The 18,123-nt window shown below is 36.6% G+C and overlaps 1 protein-coding gene across 1 annotated transcript; it reads right to left on the reverse strand.

Moving 5' to 3' along the window:
* Positions 1-136: 136 nt before the first annotated feature.
* LOC136242019 (uncharacterized) lies at positions 137-17,399 on the reverse strand. The gene is made up of 6 exons (XM_066033334.1): positions 16,946-17,399; positions 8,522-9,123; positions 7,626-7,681; positions 6,620-6,727; positions 3,648-3,988; positions 137-818 (listed from the first exon to the last, which is right to left on the reverse strand). The coding sequence occupies exons 1-6, from the start codon at positions 17,318-17,320 to the stop codon at positions 387-389; spliced, it is 1,914 nt and encodes a 637-aa protein (XP_065889406.1). The 5' UTR covers positions 17,321-17,399; the 3' UTR covers positions 137-386.
* Between the last annotated feature and the right edge of the window lie 724 nt (positions 17,400-18,123).

Raw genomic sequence — 18,123 nt, forward strand, 5'->3', positions numbered from 1 at the left:
ATGCATGTGACAACATGGTGATGCCACATGGCTTCATTGTGATCACAGAGATGGCAATATGAGCTACAGCTGTAAATTATACAGTAGCTAAATAACGGTTCAGAAATCAAATATGAGCAATTAAGCTTCTATCAAATACACTGAAGGATTGGTTAATATTATAGCCATAATTATTTACAGCATAATAAAAAATGAAACAAAGGAACAGGGCACTAATATTGTGGCAGCTAAGTGTATGAACAACTCTACATGTGCATGTGTTTACAGCAATAATGTAAAATGTTGCAACATAACAAAAAAATGAAATATAAAAGAGTCTAAATATTATATAGCGCAGGAAAAATTAAGGCAGCTACATTATAGCATCATATCTACAGCTAATAGAATTAGTGAGTGCTTGTGTTGGCAGTTGAAGAAGTTTTTTCTTGAGAACTACGACTCGAGTATATAGGAAATATCTTCTTGGCCAGTTTTTTGATATCCTTCACTTGGATAGCAAATAGAAGGTTAGTCCAGGGTACTATTCCCAACAGAAAGTACGAGGCAGCATTTAATTCAGGCTTGAGGTAAGACTCCAGATCATCTCTTTCTGCAACACATGTGTCAGGGCCATCATAACCAGTAGCTTGACAAGTGAAATAAGCAAACAGTTTGTCTAGGATGATATCAGAATCTCTTACACTGATACTTACATTGACCAACGCCATTATTCCAAACACAACAAAGTAACATGACAGGATAAGAATTTTTACTTCTGGTACACTAAGGTTGATGGTGAAGAAATACTTCGATGATGTTCTCTTGAAGAGTTGTTGTCTCTGATTAAAATAACACACACATCATCACAGTTATATAGCACATTGCAACCAAATATTACTTATGCTGTACTTGCTGGTATTGCAGTTTTCTAAAATCTACTATTTTGCATGATACCATAATACAGTGGAACCTTTCTATTGCAGACAAATTGCTTTGCCCACTCTTCCTGAAATACAGACAGAGGTTTTCTCCTTTTAAAATGTACGAAGCCAGACAGGTTGGGACTAAAATCTTTAACAGAGTGTTGTAAATTTAAAACAGAGAGTTGATCAACAGAGATTTCATTGCAGCTTTGCATACTTTTCTTGTGTTTTATTATGCAACTTGTGAACATGTATCAGTAGCAGATGAAAAGTATACAGTTAAATAGGTTGGCAAGCTAGCAGATGAAAAATTTTTAACTTTATAGCACAGTACAGTAGTACCAGGGATCCCAGAGGATTATATTTTGCACTGCCACATTTTGATATAATACAGCTGCCACAAAATTCAATTAAAGTGCTTATGCTATGATAACAGAAATAGATACCGTATTTCCTCATATAAAAGCTGTATTCGATTAAACTCCCATCTTGATTATAAGCTAGGGGGTTTCCAGTATCTTCAGAAAATAAACGCCCGGTCTCAAATAGAGGCTCAGGATATTACTTGAGTCTACTGTTAACAGCTTTAATTGTTGCTGGTGCTTCTTTATAGAACCTTCTGAGGGATGAAGGTACTACAAGTAATCATGTGAGTAGTCCGGGCAAGTCTGCATACATGCAGATATGTATGATACAACTATTTTCCAATCATTTCAAGCCTTGACTACGCTTGTTTATATAGTCAACACAATGTATCACTGTTTTCTATGCTTACCAATACAGCAATCCCATTCTATCACTACCCCAATTCAATTAAATGCTGAGCGTCAGTCTGACCAAACCAAAATATACACCCGGTCTCAATTAAAGGCCCTATTTGTTTATGGGCAGGGTCAAAATTGCTGGGAAGGAAATAAAAGCTTGGGCTTTTATACGAGGAAATACGGTAGCTGCATTCAAAGTGACCGGTTGTGCTTAAAACAGAGCATATAGTGATTATATCCCTTAATAATCTATCATGTGCTACTAGAAGCTCACTTGAGATGAGCAATGAGATCAAGATACTCTAATAAAGCAGTTACCCTAATACGACAACCATGGATGATACTCTAATCGAGCACTCAAACATGTATGTCATAGCTATGCTATAACAAAAGTAACAAGCGAGCTATGTAGGAAAATCCCCACATTGGCATTGAACAAACTAATACCATTCTGTCTCTTCACTATACTTTTTGCAACATACCATAAACATGGAAAAGTTAATTGTGGATTAATTTGGTGATTTAGTAAAATATTTAAAACATACCACCAAATAACAATGATGTAATGATGCGTCCTGGTTGATTATTCACATGTAAGCCATGCCAAATTAATCTTACTCTGTTTCATGGACTGTTTACCCTTTAGTAGTGACTTGGCAGGTCAAAAAATAAATAAAAATTAATCTAAATTGCTTCAGCTACAGGTGATATTTTATTAGTGATTATGAACGCTCTATTAGAGTATCTTGATCTTTTACAGGTGCAGGCCTTCTCCCCTCCCCTTTGATACTACACCAATTACTGTTTGCACAATATTTATGAGTCTACAGACAGCTGCATTAGCACTCACTTTAATAAATCATGTGATTTAGATTTTATTTTTGAAATTGCCGAAAGTATACATTTGTCAAAACACTGACTCAACACATCTGTGAATGGCCATAGAACTGTGCTAAAATAGGAAAGTATGGCTTTAAAAACAGCATCAGTGTTACTGCAGCAAAGGATACACAGCGTTGAAGTTTATTTGCAGAGTGGGCAGGTATTGTGGTTGACATGCCTTCCATTCCCAGCCATGTAGCTATAAGTTGCTGTTTGTACCTCACTCTGTTCCGAACACGAGTATTTCTCCCAAGTTGGAGTCCATCATCTATTACTATATAGTAGGCTTTTGTAGCAATAAAGTAATTTGTGTTTAATATCAGCTGCTTTGGTAAATGTATCTAGGCTTGAGTACACTATGCTTTTTAAAATTACTCTGGTAATTCATTTTCTATCCATCTATTATTCCTGACGTTATTCCTGAATGTTTCATGGAGTGATTCAAGAAATAGAATAAGCTATATGTACTTTCTTCTGAAACTACTAGCAGGCAGCAAACAAATCCTTCAAAGAGTGAGATACTCTAATAGAACAGTCAAATGATACTTGGTACCTGTTTTATTACGGTGACTGCTCTATTAGAATATATTGATCTTTATCTTGACTTTATGCTAGTGCCTTCATGAATTTTTCTATGCTACTGCAAGAATTCTAATTAATTATTCCAGAAGATCATCCTATTATTCTGGAATTATTCCTGGTCTATTTTACCCCTAAAATTATTTCTGCATGCCTAAATGTATCTTTTCAAAGTGTTAGTAGATTGACATTCCCACATCACATGAATTAAGTTATAATTTTTATGGCAGCAATACCAAGCTGTGTATGGGATAATGTGAGCCAAAGCAAAGGGTACAGGGTAGGAAAGACTGATATGCTCAAAACAAACAAAAGCAATATAATATGGTGTCATGTGTGTGTGGTTTACTATGCACATTCTGAAATTCAAATCATAACTTAATCTGTGTTGAAAAAAAACTAGTTTGCGCATGCTGTAGCCATGAAATACATTGTAATTAATAGCAAGATTCTAATTTTAGCCTTAACCATTACAATTCAGAATAGCGCCCTATATGGCAATAACAAGCACATCACTAACCTTGTGCAATATCCAAAATGTGATGATGGCAAGGATTACTCCACTTCCTATTGTAATAGAAACTGGCAAACACATTGTATAAAAGGTAACTGCTCTAGAAGGGAAACAAAGTACCGGAGGGAATCGACCAAAATTGTATTCTGATACTGAAACAAATATGATTGGTGCCAAGCCACTTAGAAGAGTTGCTCCACCAACTTCTGTCACATGGAGAATAATTTTTGTTCTTTTAACATTAAGTGTCCTCGACCACATCGGAAAAGCAATTTTTAAAAACAAGTGGATTAGATGTAGTAGCCAAAACACACTAAGGAGCACCAACAGCCAATGAAAAATCAGTCCTACAAAATAATAACAAATATCCCAATAATAATAATATAATATTATGTATGCATGTGTTGAATCTTTTACAATGCATTTATTCATACATGTTGTTGTCATCAATGTTGTGACCCAATTTGTGAAAGAATACCATTGTCCATGCATTTTATGATACCCTGCTTAAAGCATCTGATTCATCACTATTGGCTAATATTCCTCACTATATTTCACCATGAATGCAACCCTACAATACTTTGGCTTCAATCACGTAAGTCAGTTAAACTATACATTGGAACTTTGAAAGATCATTCAGTCCAACTCAAGAAGGAGTAATAGGTTTGGAGGTGATTGCGCTCTTAGTAGGTGCAAAAGACGGAGGGAGAAGATTAATAATAAAGTAGGCAGGATCAGTTTGAGACAAGTTGAGGCTGTACTTATAACAATCTTAGAATGCACTTAATCAACTGTTACTGGTTGGTTGAGTCCATAAATGTACAAGTGTTGATTCAAAACAGCAAAAGATTGCACAGGTCTCCGGAAATACAACCACAGCAAATGGACCAGCACTGTGGCAAGGGGATACCAATACAGGAATCAATATTATGACAGCTAGCCTTGTTTACAATAGTGGTGGTTTGGTTTTTGTGTAAAAAAAGCACTTTTCAAAACTGGTGACATTTGTTATTATTCAATTTACAAATTTGAGGTATAGCCTTTAAAAGCCTTTAAAAGCCCAGGTGAAAAAAGTTATCACAGCCTTTAAAAGCCCAGGTGAAAAAAATTATCACAGCCTTTTAAAGCCCAGGTGAAAAAAGTTATCACAGCCTTCAAGTTTCATCACAGCCTTTAAAAGCCCAGGTGAAAAAAGTTATTAAATCAAGAAATGGCTGCAGTAATGTTAATGCCAATAGGTTTTATTAATGCACCTCTGGCCATTATAACAACTGAATGGAATTAATATCATTGCAGCAATTTCTTGGCTGTGATGTTGATTTCACAATATTTTCCCACAGGCTCTTAAAAGCCACACCCATTTTACAACTGAACTGTTTTTGCATGGACTTCACTTCTTTGATTTCCTATAAAGTCATGCAGTTATGAACTGGTTTTGTGATTTGTTTTCAGAGGCGTATATAACATGATATTTCAGACAGAAATGCTGGTGGAAGGTGGACTCACCCACAGGGGGTCTGGGGGCGCAGCTCCCTAGATACTGAGCAGTAAGTACACGTAGCTAGTATTCAATATTGTCCACTAATACAGCTACTAAAGGTGATTGCTGCACCATCACCTGCAACATTGCCACTTCCATAAATGTTATAACTGGAATGGGACTTGAATCCTATTCATCACTGCATGTGGGAGACATGTGACATCATGTTGGTGTGTAAATCCATTACTTTCTATAAATCACTAACAACAATAAGCACTACTGAAATGGTGAGTTGCGACACTGAAATCGTCATCAATTCTCAATACGTCTTCTCTGATCATACAATCTGTTTAACCACACTGCAGCACGCGCAGGTAAACTTTGTGGGGGTACTCCAGCACCCGTGCTTCCTACACCACTTGTTTTTACCAAATTAATATTTCCTCTTATTTGCAGGTACAATGATGACTATGGAAGACAGAAGTTACAACAGTATTGCTTTGTGGATCTCATTTGACTAAATTTTGTATTACTTTATTTCTTATTGTATTTTAAATATCCCAAACTCATGCAGCCATGAACTGGTTTTGGGTCTTGTTTCTACCAAATTTCTTATCTACAGGCACACTGATCATGAAGACAAAAATTACAATCATTTTGATAATATATTTTGACCATGGGCATTAATTTTTGTAATACCCCTAATAGAACACACATTTTTGAGGACTTTGAATAGAATGCTCAGAAAAATGTAGATTTTCCATCAGTAGGTCTACAAAATTATAAACTTTTAGCACTGTATAAATTTAAACTAGAATTATATACAAACTAAGTCAGCTGAGCAGATGACAATAACTTAACATAGTTCAGTGGCTTTGGGTTTGGTAGTTTGACATGTAGGTTCCTGCATGGTTTGAGCTTTGGACAACTTTTTGCACACTTATTTTACTATTTGGTGACTGTTGTATTAGAGTATTTGACCTCTGAAATTTTACATCAGGTTGGCATTTTCCTTGTAACTTTGTAACTCTCACTGCAATTTCTTTTCTAAACCACAAAATATATGGTTAACCTACACAGACAAATTTTCAAGTCATTCCCTTGTGCAATGCATGACAAAATATTGGCCTTTATATGTAAATAATCATCCATAACTCCAAAAATTTTTATCAGATTCGCACTACACTTGGTACGTAGATGGACCTCAATATTAGGGATGGACAATATTGATATTTCTGCTACACTATTATTGTCATGAGCCACTATCATGATTATCAGTCTACTTAATCACTGTAACAAAAAACATGGAATATTATTGATTTCACAACTTTTTTAACCCAGGCTTTTGAGGACTGCACCCTGTTTATATAGCTTGGCTGGTTTTTGTATGGATTGGAGTTTCAAAACCTTGCCATGTTTTTTTGTAAAATGTTTAGGAATACAATATTGTTAGGCGTTCCAAATGTTTGTGCTGCATATCAGTGTCAACACTGCATACCTGAAACTTGACAAAATGCTGATGGCTCTCCAAATGCAACACTCAAAGCTTCATGTGTGCAGTACAGTCTTTCTTGTCCAACGATGTATGTGATCAGTATAAAACAAGCTGAAACAATACAGTAAAACCTCACTTAGTCGTCACCTTTTTAATAGGACCACATTCTTATAGTGGTTATATAAATACAGCATTCTTTACTAATAAGGTCATGTTACTATTGAGATCATGATTTGGTCACAAAGTTTTTACTAGTTGTTACTGCACAGTAGTATATTATGGGCATGTGCATGGTGGATGATGGACAAATTTTTCAGTAATTCATCCTACACTTGTTTCACTACTTTTTATTTCTATGATCCCTAATTGAACTTAATTTTTTTGTTATTAGTGAACTTATATAATTATACTACGTAAATGATGCCAGACACATATACATTTGGTAATAAACTGCATGAGAAATGTACATGTCTCATCAAAATTAATTGCTGACAAGTAACGTAGCCACTTCATTTGTTTCCAGCTATATGTACTGCTGTTAGACATAACCTCAACTCATTCTCTTCGGACATGGGTCAAACAAATAGTATGGACAACTTCAGCTAAATTTGCATGTATATGATAGCAAATGCAAGAGGCTATTACCAGTCAGTACCTTTCTTTTTTAGTGGAAGACAGAATGCAGCTTTCTGCTAAAAATAACGAGACATAGAGAAGGATAAAGGGAAGTCCATACGCATGCATGTGAAAAACTTTAGTTTGTAGCATGAACCTCTAGCTGGGGTTGCATCTGGCATCAGTAAGTTTAGTCAATTTGATAATCAGTAGAAATATTTTGTTATTTGTACCAACTCATCAAAAGCATTTCAACACATGAATATGAATCTGGTTTTTGGTAAACAGACTTTAGGTATAGGAAAACCCTTCATGATCTCTACCATTAATACTGTCATACTTCAAGACTACATGTATGTGCCCATGCAAATGTCAGTATTATAGAAAGACTCACCAACAATGAATGCACACAGAGTGTTGTACATTACCAAAACTGCTGGAAAATCTAACCTATTAAGTATACACAACTGATTAACTTGACCATTTATCATACATATACTGTACATTTTTGAGGAATGTAATTTCTGCTGATTAATAATTTCAGCTTTTATGTGGTTTCATTTTTGAAGATTATTTGTCAGGTAACCCATTATAATATTATAGCATAGAGCCAATCCTGATAATGTACAAATTCCCACCATAGCTCCTTGCTAGGCATGAGGCTATTATGCTCCAGAAATTGAGCATTATGCTTTTGAGCAGTGCTCAAAAAATCACCTATTATGCTTTTGAGAATTGCCAAAAATTATGCCACCATAATTGGCTAATAATGCCAGTTTATTGTTGTATCAGACCATTTTCATTGATGTTTAAGTTTCAAATAGTTTTGACTTCTTTAGCTGGTTGCTGTATTAGAGTATTTCATTTCAATGTGACTGCTTTATTAGAGTAAATAATTTTCAGTGACTGTTCTATTAGAGTTTCTGACTGCTCTATTAGAATATCTCAATCTTTTTAAATGAATTGTGCAATCTGTAGATTTTCCTACTGTTAAAACTTTATAATCACCTCAAAATGCTAGCATAATTCCTGATTCCTACACATACCTATTATGCCCGAAATTATACTGGCATAATCACCGCATCCCTACCCCTTGCAATACCGGCAAGCTGGGGGTGGTGGCGGTACATACTGTATTGTACAACACAGTGATTTTTAGTTTAATCCTTAATTTTTGAGGATGAAAATTTGTGGACAACCAAGCAACCATGAAAAGTACATCCCTCAATAATGTGTACATACATGGTGTACATGTAATGAAACCAAATGTGTGCAGTAAGCACTACTTACAATGATTCTCGTCTGAAAATAGCAGCAATAAACACAAGAATTCCACCTATAAAGGCTGATACTCCAGCAAAAATTAACACTGATCTTTCTTCTAGCTTTGTCCTGGCTCTATATTGTGAGAATTCTCCACAAAGTGGTAGACATAAGCCACAGTATTCTTTAAACTGATAGTGACATTGTAAAGGTTGTGATATAATTTGTGTAGTGTTATCATAAGTGATATTATCAACATCACTGAAATGTTCACAGACTGGTAAAAGTGATGATGATGATGTAGCCATGACCAGCCTCCACTCATTAGCACACACCACATCACGGATATTACTACATTGTTCTTGACTTATAAGGTTTACACTACCATTACCATCACATGGGGGATGTACATATTGACACAGAAATGGTAACACAACTTCAGCACATTGTTCACTGACAACACCCATAAACTGATTTAAGATGTCAACAAAGCCAACGATGTCATTCTCAGATACTCCAATCAATGTGCGTGTTAATAAATTATCATCAAACATTTCCAAATGCCTTAAACATTGTCCACTGTAGCTCACACACATGTCATCATATAGCTCTAGAGAAGATTTGTTTTCCTGCATGAAACAGAATTAGGATCTATAAATAATTGTACCACTGAGTTGATGCCTAAAAACAATGCCAAATATTGCCCAGTGTGCTTTTACGACACTCGGACATACAGTACCAAAACATGATCTTTTTGTATCTAGTTTTACAATTATGAAACTAGACTTAGCAGATTAAAACCTGGTTGCATGGGATTTTCGGATTATCTGGTGACATTTTTACCAGTCCTTGTTTGCTTTATAACATATCAGGTCAGACTTAGATTGGATCGTGAATCAATCAAGCATGAACATGTTTGATGATGTGGATGGCAATGTAAGTATGCATACTCACAAGGCTTTAGGACAGGTCATTGTTGACAAGTTGATCTTAAAGAAGAATGCAAAGGGTCAAAGTCTAGTCCTTCAGCCCTTATCACCAGGTTAGCACTTATGGAGTATATAGGATTAATCAGTGCTTTCTCATGTTCAAGGAGTAGAGCTTTAAGATCTCTGTATAGTCCATGAGTGCCAGCCCAAAGTATAGAAAATGGAGGACAAAACTAGTCAAGCTAAAGTCAAGAAGCAGCTTCAAATTTCTCAACAATAAAAAATGCATGTGACTGTTTGTAGAGTGATGTGGAATCATGCCCAGTTATCAGTCATCATTGCTGATGCATGCAAGAGTTCATTATAACAAAAGGCTACCTGTGTTAATGTTAACTCCAGTTTACCTTATACTCTTGCCAAACAGGACTAACTGGTGCAAACATCTTAAAATTGTCCATGCATAATGAAGTACATCCCTGTTTTTTTTTTTTGTTGTTGTTGTCAGATTTGGGTTTCATTCAAGGGCCAGAGATCATTTATATAGGTGACCTGATGGTCATAACTTAGGAACTATTTATCTCAGGTCATGTTTCTAATGTATATACATCACCAGACTTTCCATAGTAACCCACAAAACTATAGTAGTATACACATGCATTTGGTGGTGGTTTAATTTGGTAGCATGCCAGATTTTTATTTATTTATTTATTATATTATATCTTTGAATGCTGGACATGATATGTCTAGGGGACCAGTGTTACGAAAATCACTTTTAATAATAATTACAACAATTAATCAAGTGTGTGACTAAAAATTGCTCAGAACTAAACTTCCCAGGTATTAAATATCCTTGAGACATGAACTACCATGTGTAACAACTAAGCAATTACAACTGCCAGCATGTACCTAGTGCTTTCATGTGGTACAAACAAATCTTCACCCATGAGAGATATTAATTCAAAGGTTGGAATCTACAGTCATGCAGCCACCAATCTAGCTGAAATACGTCAACTCTTCTTACTCACAGTTCTCAACCATTAGAATTATATTTAACTGTTTCAGTGTTTTGCAAGTTGTCAAGTAAGAAAAGGATTTTACTATGTCATCAACAGCCAACATCTGGTTGTTAGGTGCATATGCCTAATATAAGTTCACAAAAAATTATGATTAACATATAGTTGTTAAGTGCATGTACCTAATAAATACCTTGTCATCATGATTATTATGGATTCACTCTCTTGGGGTGGTGTGAATTGCAGTTACATGTACCAACATTTTGAGTCCAGTTTTTGTGCACTGAATCTCTCGTGTAGAGCATACTATAGAAGACTGCTTCGCTTGGTAAGTATAGTAAAGGCATGTATTTTGGCAGTGTACTTTGTGAAATTTCGCTATACACCTCTAGCATTTCTTCTCTTACATAGCTTCATCTTATGTTGGAGCTTCGTGTTCATCCACATGCACTTAACAACCATGATTAAATATGAGAAACAGGTATGCGCTTAACAGGTAATATGTGCTTAATATATACGTGCACTTAACAACCAAATTCTACTGTATAGATACAACTCTCAGAAGTTTGCTTGATCTATGCACAGAGTACTAATACCATCATCTGCAGTATATACTCTCTAGTTAGTGTAATGACTTGAATATTTGTTAGACTATATGAGCATACACATGAGTACTAAGTTTTAGATTCAAACTTTCAGTATAAATCTAATCCTATCGACTTCTGTTGTCATTGGTAAGGTATGTATATCATATTAAGTCTGAGACTGAGTAAGTTCCAGGAAGAATGGTGTTTGGCTGAAAATTAAATCAACCAAACAATCAATTGATCAATTAGGTAGATTGTACTATTAGCAAAGGAAGCCACAAGAACATTTGACTAAAAATGGTATTTGTATACTAATAGTTACAACTAGATTCCTGAACAATCTAAATATGGTATAGGCTTATGGTAACACCTAGAAACAGAAACAGTTTAAGTGCTACAGGTGACTTGCATTAGTGCTGTTCAACCAACTGTAGACTACCTTAAAATTATATATGAATGTTTTGTTATTCATGATGGTACTAGACACAGAGGCTCCACTTGAATATGGTTGTGTGCATTCCAAGTGCAGTATAACAATTAAATATGATATAGTCGTTTGATTTACAAATTGTAAAATCTGTCCTCAGAAGTATACCAGAATGCTAATTAAATACACAGTCAATCATGTTGCAGAGCTGGGGCTGACTCTGATGACCCACTGACCCAAATGGCACTCCAGATGTGCTCAATACATGACCTAAATCTGACCCACTACAATTAGAAGCAAAGTTATGGACCAGGATTATTGGCCAGAATAAGCCTCCTTGAAATCTGGCACAGATTTGGACTTCTATTGTTGGTCTAAGACTGTCCATGTATCCAGACTGTAATAGAATGCCTAATGTCAGACTTGCACGAGCTGATACTGTATGGGTGAAACATGCTTGACCTGAACAAAAGTTGACTTTAATGCTGAGCAGTTTGACAGTGATACATGTGCAGTGGTATAGTCCTAAGAATCTGCCACATGTCACAAATAATACCTGCATAAATATAGTCCCTTAAATAAAATCTGTTCAAAACATGATATATTTTCTGCACAAGACAAAGATTTATAAGCTGTATTAAAAAAAATTATGCAATATTTTCTTTAATGTCTGAGGTTACTAAATGCAATAGAAACTGTTGCAGAGTTATTAGTCATGTACAGTCATCTAAGCAAAGCCAAAAATGTAATTCCCTTACTGTTAGCTTGCTTTCTGGACAAGACAGGCATTGTTAGTACTGATAATTATACAGTAATGTCATTGCGTGATACTGGCACAATAAACTCAAAGGGCAAATTATATACTAGCTCCCACAGTTTTCCACTTATTAGCTTACTTCCTGGACAAGACAAGCATCATAGGCATTAATTTAGGTGTACTAGCTACTTGATACTGGCACCAATATCTTGTTGTGGCACCGGCACAATAAACTTGAAGGGTCAATCTTGATGCTAGCACACACAGTTTGCCACTTGCTCTTTCTTTCTTAGCTAAAGCATATAGAACGAGCTGACATCATTTTCTACACTATGTAGAGATCAAGGGGACAAAAAGGTCAGTTTTGTTATGCAAATTCTCTTCTACAGTTGTAGTAAAGTTAGTAAAAAAAGTAGAAAATCTAGAAACAGAAAGAGGATGATTGGGAATAGCCCCGTCCTCCCGACATTGAATAAGCCATGCTGGTATCACATTGGTAATTGAAAGCTATAGGAAAGCTGTTCCAATACTAATTTGATCTTCAGATTCTCCTTTGCTCTTTCAAGACATGATTACACTCGTAGCTTCTACTAGCTGTCTATATAGTTGCTATACGGAAAAAATTCTGAAGGGGTTTCTGCAGCATTCCAAGTGCCCCCCCACCACTGCACTAACACTACAGGGTTGATAGCAAATCCGTAGGATATAAAAACACTACACAGACAGACTTTAACAAAGACAAGCATATGAGCAGCCAAAGGGCATGTTTATTTGAAGTAAAGATGAGGAATAACAGTTGAAGCCATGCAAAATATTTTGTTGATTTTACCACTTACAATTACAAATTGAATCATAACAAATACAGCTGCATGTAAACTGTAAAGAAACTACAGGTGTACCAAAATTTTATACAAGAAATGTTACATCTCTGCTAGGTGGAACACAATCTATAGTACAATTTTGGTATATAGCTAAGTGGTTAGGCCCATATTGAATGGCTCAATGTTCTCACCATGCAGTATGCAACTAAAAGTTCATAATACAAAAACAAGAGCTCTTAACATAAAGGAAAGTCTTAAGCATCATCAATGAAGTGTGTGAGGAACTACGGATCAAAGAGTGCTACTGCTACTGCATGTCCATCATCATGACAAATTGATGAAAAGTTGTACCATTGTTCCCATTAGGACATCTATGCATTCTCCATCTATTGCCACAAAAGTTAGGGCTTACAAAATCCTCTGGGTAGAGTACAAAAAGCACAGGTAAAGATTTGAGTGAGTTAAATTATTAGTTTAGCCCAACTAGATTTCACATAAACTGATTCAAGGTTGTGGATGAAATGCCATCTTCAAATAGTGCATTCCAGATCTTAATGGTGGAGGGAAAAATGAGTCTATACTCTAGTGATTGGTATCTCTTAGTCATTAAACACAAACCTTGCAACATGTCTCTGTACCAATTCAATACTTGACATATCTTTATCTGTGTGTGGTGACCAGACAGTGTAGGCATACTCTAGAATTGGTTTTATCAGGGACTTATAACAGTTGGCTTGACCAATCTGGGACAATTGTGGTGCATTGTAGAAACCCCTTAATTCTATTGGCCTTGTTTCTAACTTCTCTAATATGTTGTGACCACAATAACTTGGAATCAAAACCACACCTAAATATTTTGTGTGTGTTACTCTTCACGTATGTCTTCATCGTGTAGTAGATACCAAGAACAAATAGAATTAATTGTGTTTATGATTTATAAAAATTCTACTTTAGATGGAATGTTCCATTTGGTTGCCCACCAGCATTGAAACCGGGTCACTACTGCTGACCCGGATGACCCACTGACCCAGATTAATTAAAGCCAAGGCGTGCGATAAGAGCTATGTTTCGGGTAGCCTCGAGCGAGCAAGACTACGTTTTGAGCGTTCAATTCGTGTTGAGTAAACGAGTAGTTATGTGATAACTAAGCAGGTAAGTTTATAATATAAAATCAGTCAGTGGGTTTTGGTTCCACGTAGCTACTGTGAGTTTACAGACAGCAATTGGGTGTGGCTTCGTGCATACCCAGCATTACAATATATTGAAGTGGGTGTGGCTCACAAAAGTACTTATCCTACTGCAAGACTTGACTATATACAACTCTTACAATAATCGATTAGTGGGAGTGGCTCCATGTAAGCTTGCAGACGACAGTCAATGGACACAGTTTCGTGCTACAGACTGCACTTACTACTAAATGGGCGTGGCTGAGCATATGTTTGTAATGAGATAAGTGGGCGTGGCTCACAAAAGAGCTATGCGATAGTGTTTATAAGTTTCCATGTTGTCAAACGAACAATTTCGTTTCTCATGTGATCCATTTGTAAACCGGGTTGGACCCGGATAACCCGGAGAAAATGTGACCCGGTTGACCCAACCCGGTTTCAATGCTGTTGCCCACTTCTCTTCTCTAATGTGTGTTGGAGAATGTGGCAGTCTTCCTCTGAGTTAATGGATTTATAGTGTTACAATTGGTAGGTGTGTGAAATATTAAGACGAGAACCCATTCCATGTTCTAGTACTAATCACTTTTTGTAACAAAGCATTTTTTGGTTGATAAAAATCCCAGGAAAGATTCAATTACTTCTCCACAAGCTATCATAAGCAGACCACAAGGATTGGCATGAATCCCTCACACTTCTGTTTCATATAAAATTGATAGCCACTTACCGCATCAAAGGAAAGAATGCCATCAGATGGATAAAACTATAATTCTATGACAAAACACACTTTCCTATACTAATTAATAAGCAAATGTAGCCATGCATTTTGCGAGTTCTAACATGTCTTCTGCCAGCCTATATACTGAGAACAATGATTATGTGAAGCTATCCTACAACCAATATGCTCACTTTGACTGTTGGAAGCATGGTTCAAATATTATGAATGGTTTTCATTTTAGGATAGGCAGCACTGTGAAGCCATGGTGCCAAAAGACACCTGCTAGGTAGAAGTGACATCTAACAGTGAAAACATCAAGCCTGCAGCCTTGCTATTATTGAGTTACACTTGTCTGAAGGTATCAGTCAGTAAAAAAATTCACTAAATAGATTTAAAAGAAACGAAATTCATTGGAAATGTAACAAAGCAATAGTTAATTATGTAACAGGTAAAGTACATACTGTAAGTAGCTGCACTAGGATATTATTAAAAATTTAATTGTCGTATATACCTTTGAGAGTTAAGATTGAGTTTGTACTTATTTGGTTATAGTATAAGATGGATGGTATAGATCATGCTCTTACAGTTTCATTACTGTAGCTGACAACGCACATACTTCATTGTATTACATTTAAAAGCAGTACAAAACAGCCTTTAGATACTTGGAAACATTTGGTACAGTGGTAAGACACCAATTCTCAAAGTTAGAGGTCAGTGGTTAAATTCCAGCTGTAGGCAAATCTTTTTTTAGAGTATATCAATTTTTCACGGTTTTCAGCCCCATTCCAAGAAGAATAATTTTGGCAAGATATTCGTTAAGCCCCCCTAAGAAGATTGAGGAGTCCCCTAGTCCCCACTTCCACTGTCCATGGCTGTGAGTGGTTACAGAGTCATGGAGTGGTGTGATTTGCAAGGGACCACATATGCCAATAATTATTTGGAGTCAAGTTTCTGTGCAAAGCATTAATTCATGTGGAGTATGAGTTCCTCACTGCAGAAAATCGTTTCACTTGGTAGCCATCATGAAATCCATGTTTTTTTGGCCATGTACCACACGCAGTTGACAAACCCCTAACATTTCTTCTCCTAATTGTATAGCTTGGAGGGTTGCCAATGTCCACATGCAAAACCCCAAAATTGTGTACAAAAGTCCACAGTGATATTTACACTCAAGTTTTTCTTCTGCTACTTGAATCATGCAGGAAATTCCCAGGAAGAGTGGCTGACACAGCTTGACAGGTACTAGGGGACCACAGGAGTCTTAACAGAAAGACACAGGGTGTACTTCGCATAGATCCAGTAGGCAATTAGCTAGCCTCTCCCCATTCTGGTTCAACTGCATGAAAGCCTTCCTCAAAGCAATCTTGTTTGTTGAGTCCTTCATCATGACTCTAGTAAAGATTAGTGTGACCCAAGAAGACTTGCTATGTGGCTGATTGCATGGTAATTGAGTTTGTGAACGGACGAAAATGAAAATAATGAAAATTTATGTAATTTCGGATTTCTAATAGGATTTCTCAGATAGTGTACAGCATTAGAAACACCTCAGTATAGCTGTACCTTGCGTTGGAGCTTCATGTTAGTCTGCATGCACTTATCAATCATGATTAAGTACAAGAAACCAGTACATGCTTATTAAATCATATGTGCTTAACAACCAGACTCTACGGTATTGTGAGTCTGGTGTATTTTTACGGGAAAGTACAAACCTTCTTCATGATCCCCAGTACTACATAGATCCATGTGTATAATTTGATTCACTAGTCTAGGTTCATGCATATAATAGCTAAGTACATGTGTGAAGTGGTTGACTGAAACATGCAATACAATGTTATAATCTAATGATTAAAATTAACAGTTACTTAGTAATTAATTGCAACATCCGCTTACTAGCCACAAAATATTTTTGTGCGGATTTTTGTGTACATTAGATCATAGTCACATGCAGCCACAAAGTCTTACTGGCGACCATGTGCTATTTCAACTGATATTATAATATATTATTATTGTTTAGCTGACAACAACTACATACTAACCTTCCCAACACGCTGAATTGTATTCATTGAGGGGCAATTATCAACATCAATTTGAATTTCAAGTGTGGAGTTGTCTGCACCACGATCGCTGTCCACGGCATAGATGATGACCGGTACGCAAAAGCCCATCGCCACTGCAACACAGATACAAACTAAAATAATTTCTTCTATCTTCACCATAATTTTGGAGGATTCTTCAGCGCAACAATGTCCGAGGCAATATCGCTTGGCACTCGTCACGGTCGATTGAAGCATTTCAAATGAAGTTTTCTCAGCGTTGCTTCTGCTTCCCTCGCCGTTTCTTTCTTTCTCAATTTCATCATTTGCGTTGGGACTATTTTGAAATGAAGTACTCTGAGTTTTCTCTTCAGACATAGTAAGTCTCCAGCAGACTAAAAATTCATGACCCAACCGAGTATTTATCAGGGCGTGATCGTCTAGCGCGGCCGCCCCTTCGATTAAAGATTAAGGGCGGCCACGCGTACTGCTGGTGCCAGAAGAATGTGATAAAGCAGATAAAGCACAAATACGTGCTTGATCACGAATAGTGGAACTGCTTACAAGCTGTTTAAAAAGTGAATCATCTAAAATGGCTTGAAGGTCAGTTTGAGAGGAGTTATGCAACACAGAAACAGACATATCTTCAAAGAAATCGAGGTCGAACAATCCTCCCCGGGAAATGGCATAAAAACATCTAAAGTTTCCACTAAACGTGACACTAAAATACGGGCAGATTTACAGGACCCCACAAATGCAGGAGCAGCAGAACGCTCAGATTCAACACGTAGGCCCAAGCCTCCAGCCTCCTAACCTAAATGGCAAGGTGGCTTGTGTCCAACTATCAGAAATTCCACAACACAAGATTCTACTAAGGCCATAACCGGACGATCCTTTTACCGGACACCTGTAGCTGCCAAACGGATAAACCGATCAGTCTAAAATTTGGAGCCTATGCTAAAGTACTTCGAATATAAAATTTCAGCCCGAACGTTAATTGAAGCAACTAGGAATACGAAGCCAATATATTTGTCCGGAAAAACAATCAATAACCGGACAAAGCGATCAATAATCCGGACAGTGGCCCTGAACTCAGTAACTACAGCTCCGATTTCCGCCAAATTCTTAGTCTGGTGGCGCCCGCCCCTTCGCATAGAGTAAGGTCCTTACTCCATGCGAAG

This window comes from Dysidea avara, chromosome 13 (assembly GCF_963678975.1).
Source record: "Dysidea avara chromosome 13, odDysAvar1.4, whole genome shotgun sequence".
Classification (NCBI taxonomy): domain Eukaryota; kingdom Metazoa; phylum Porifera; class Demospongiae; order Dictyoceratida; family Dysideidae; genus Dysidea; species Dysidea avara.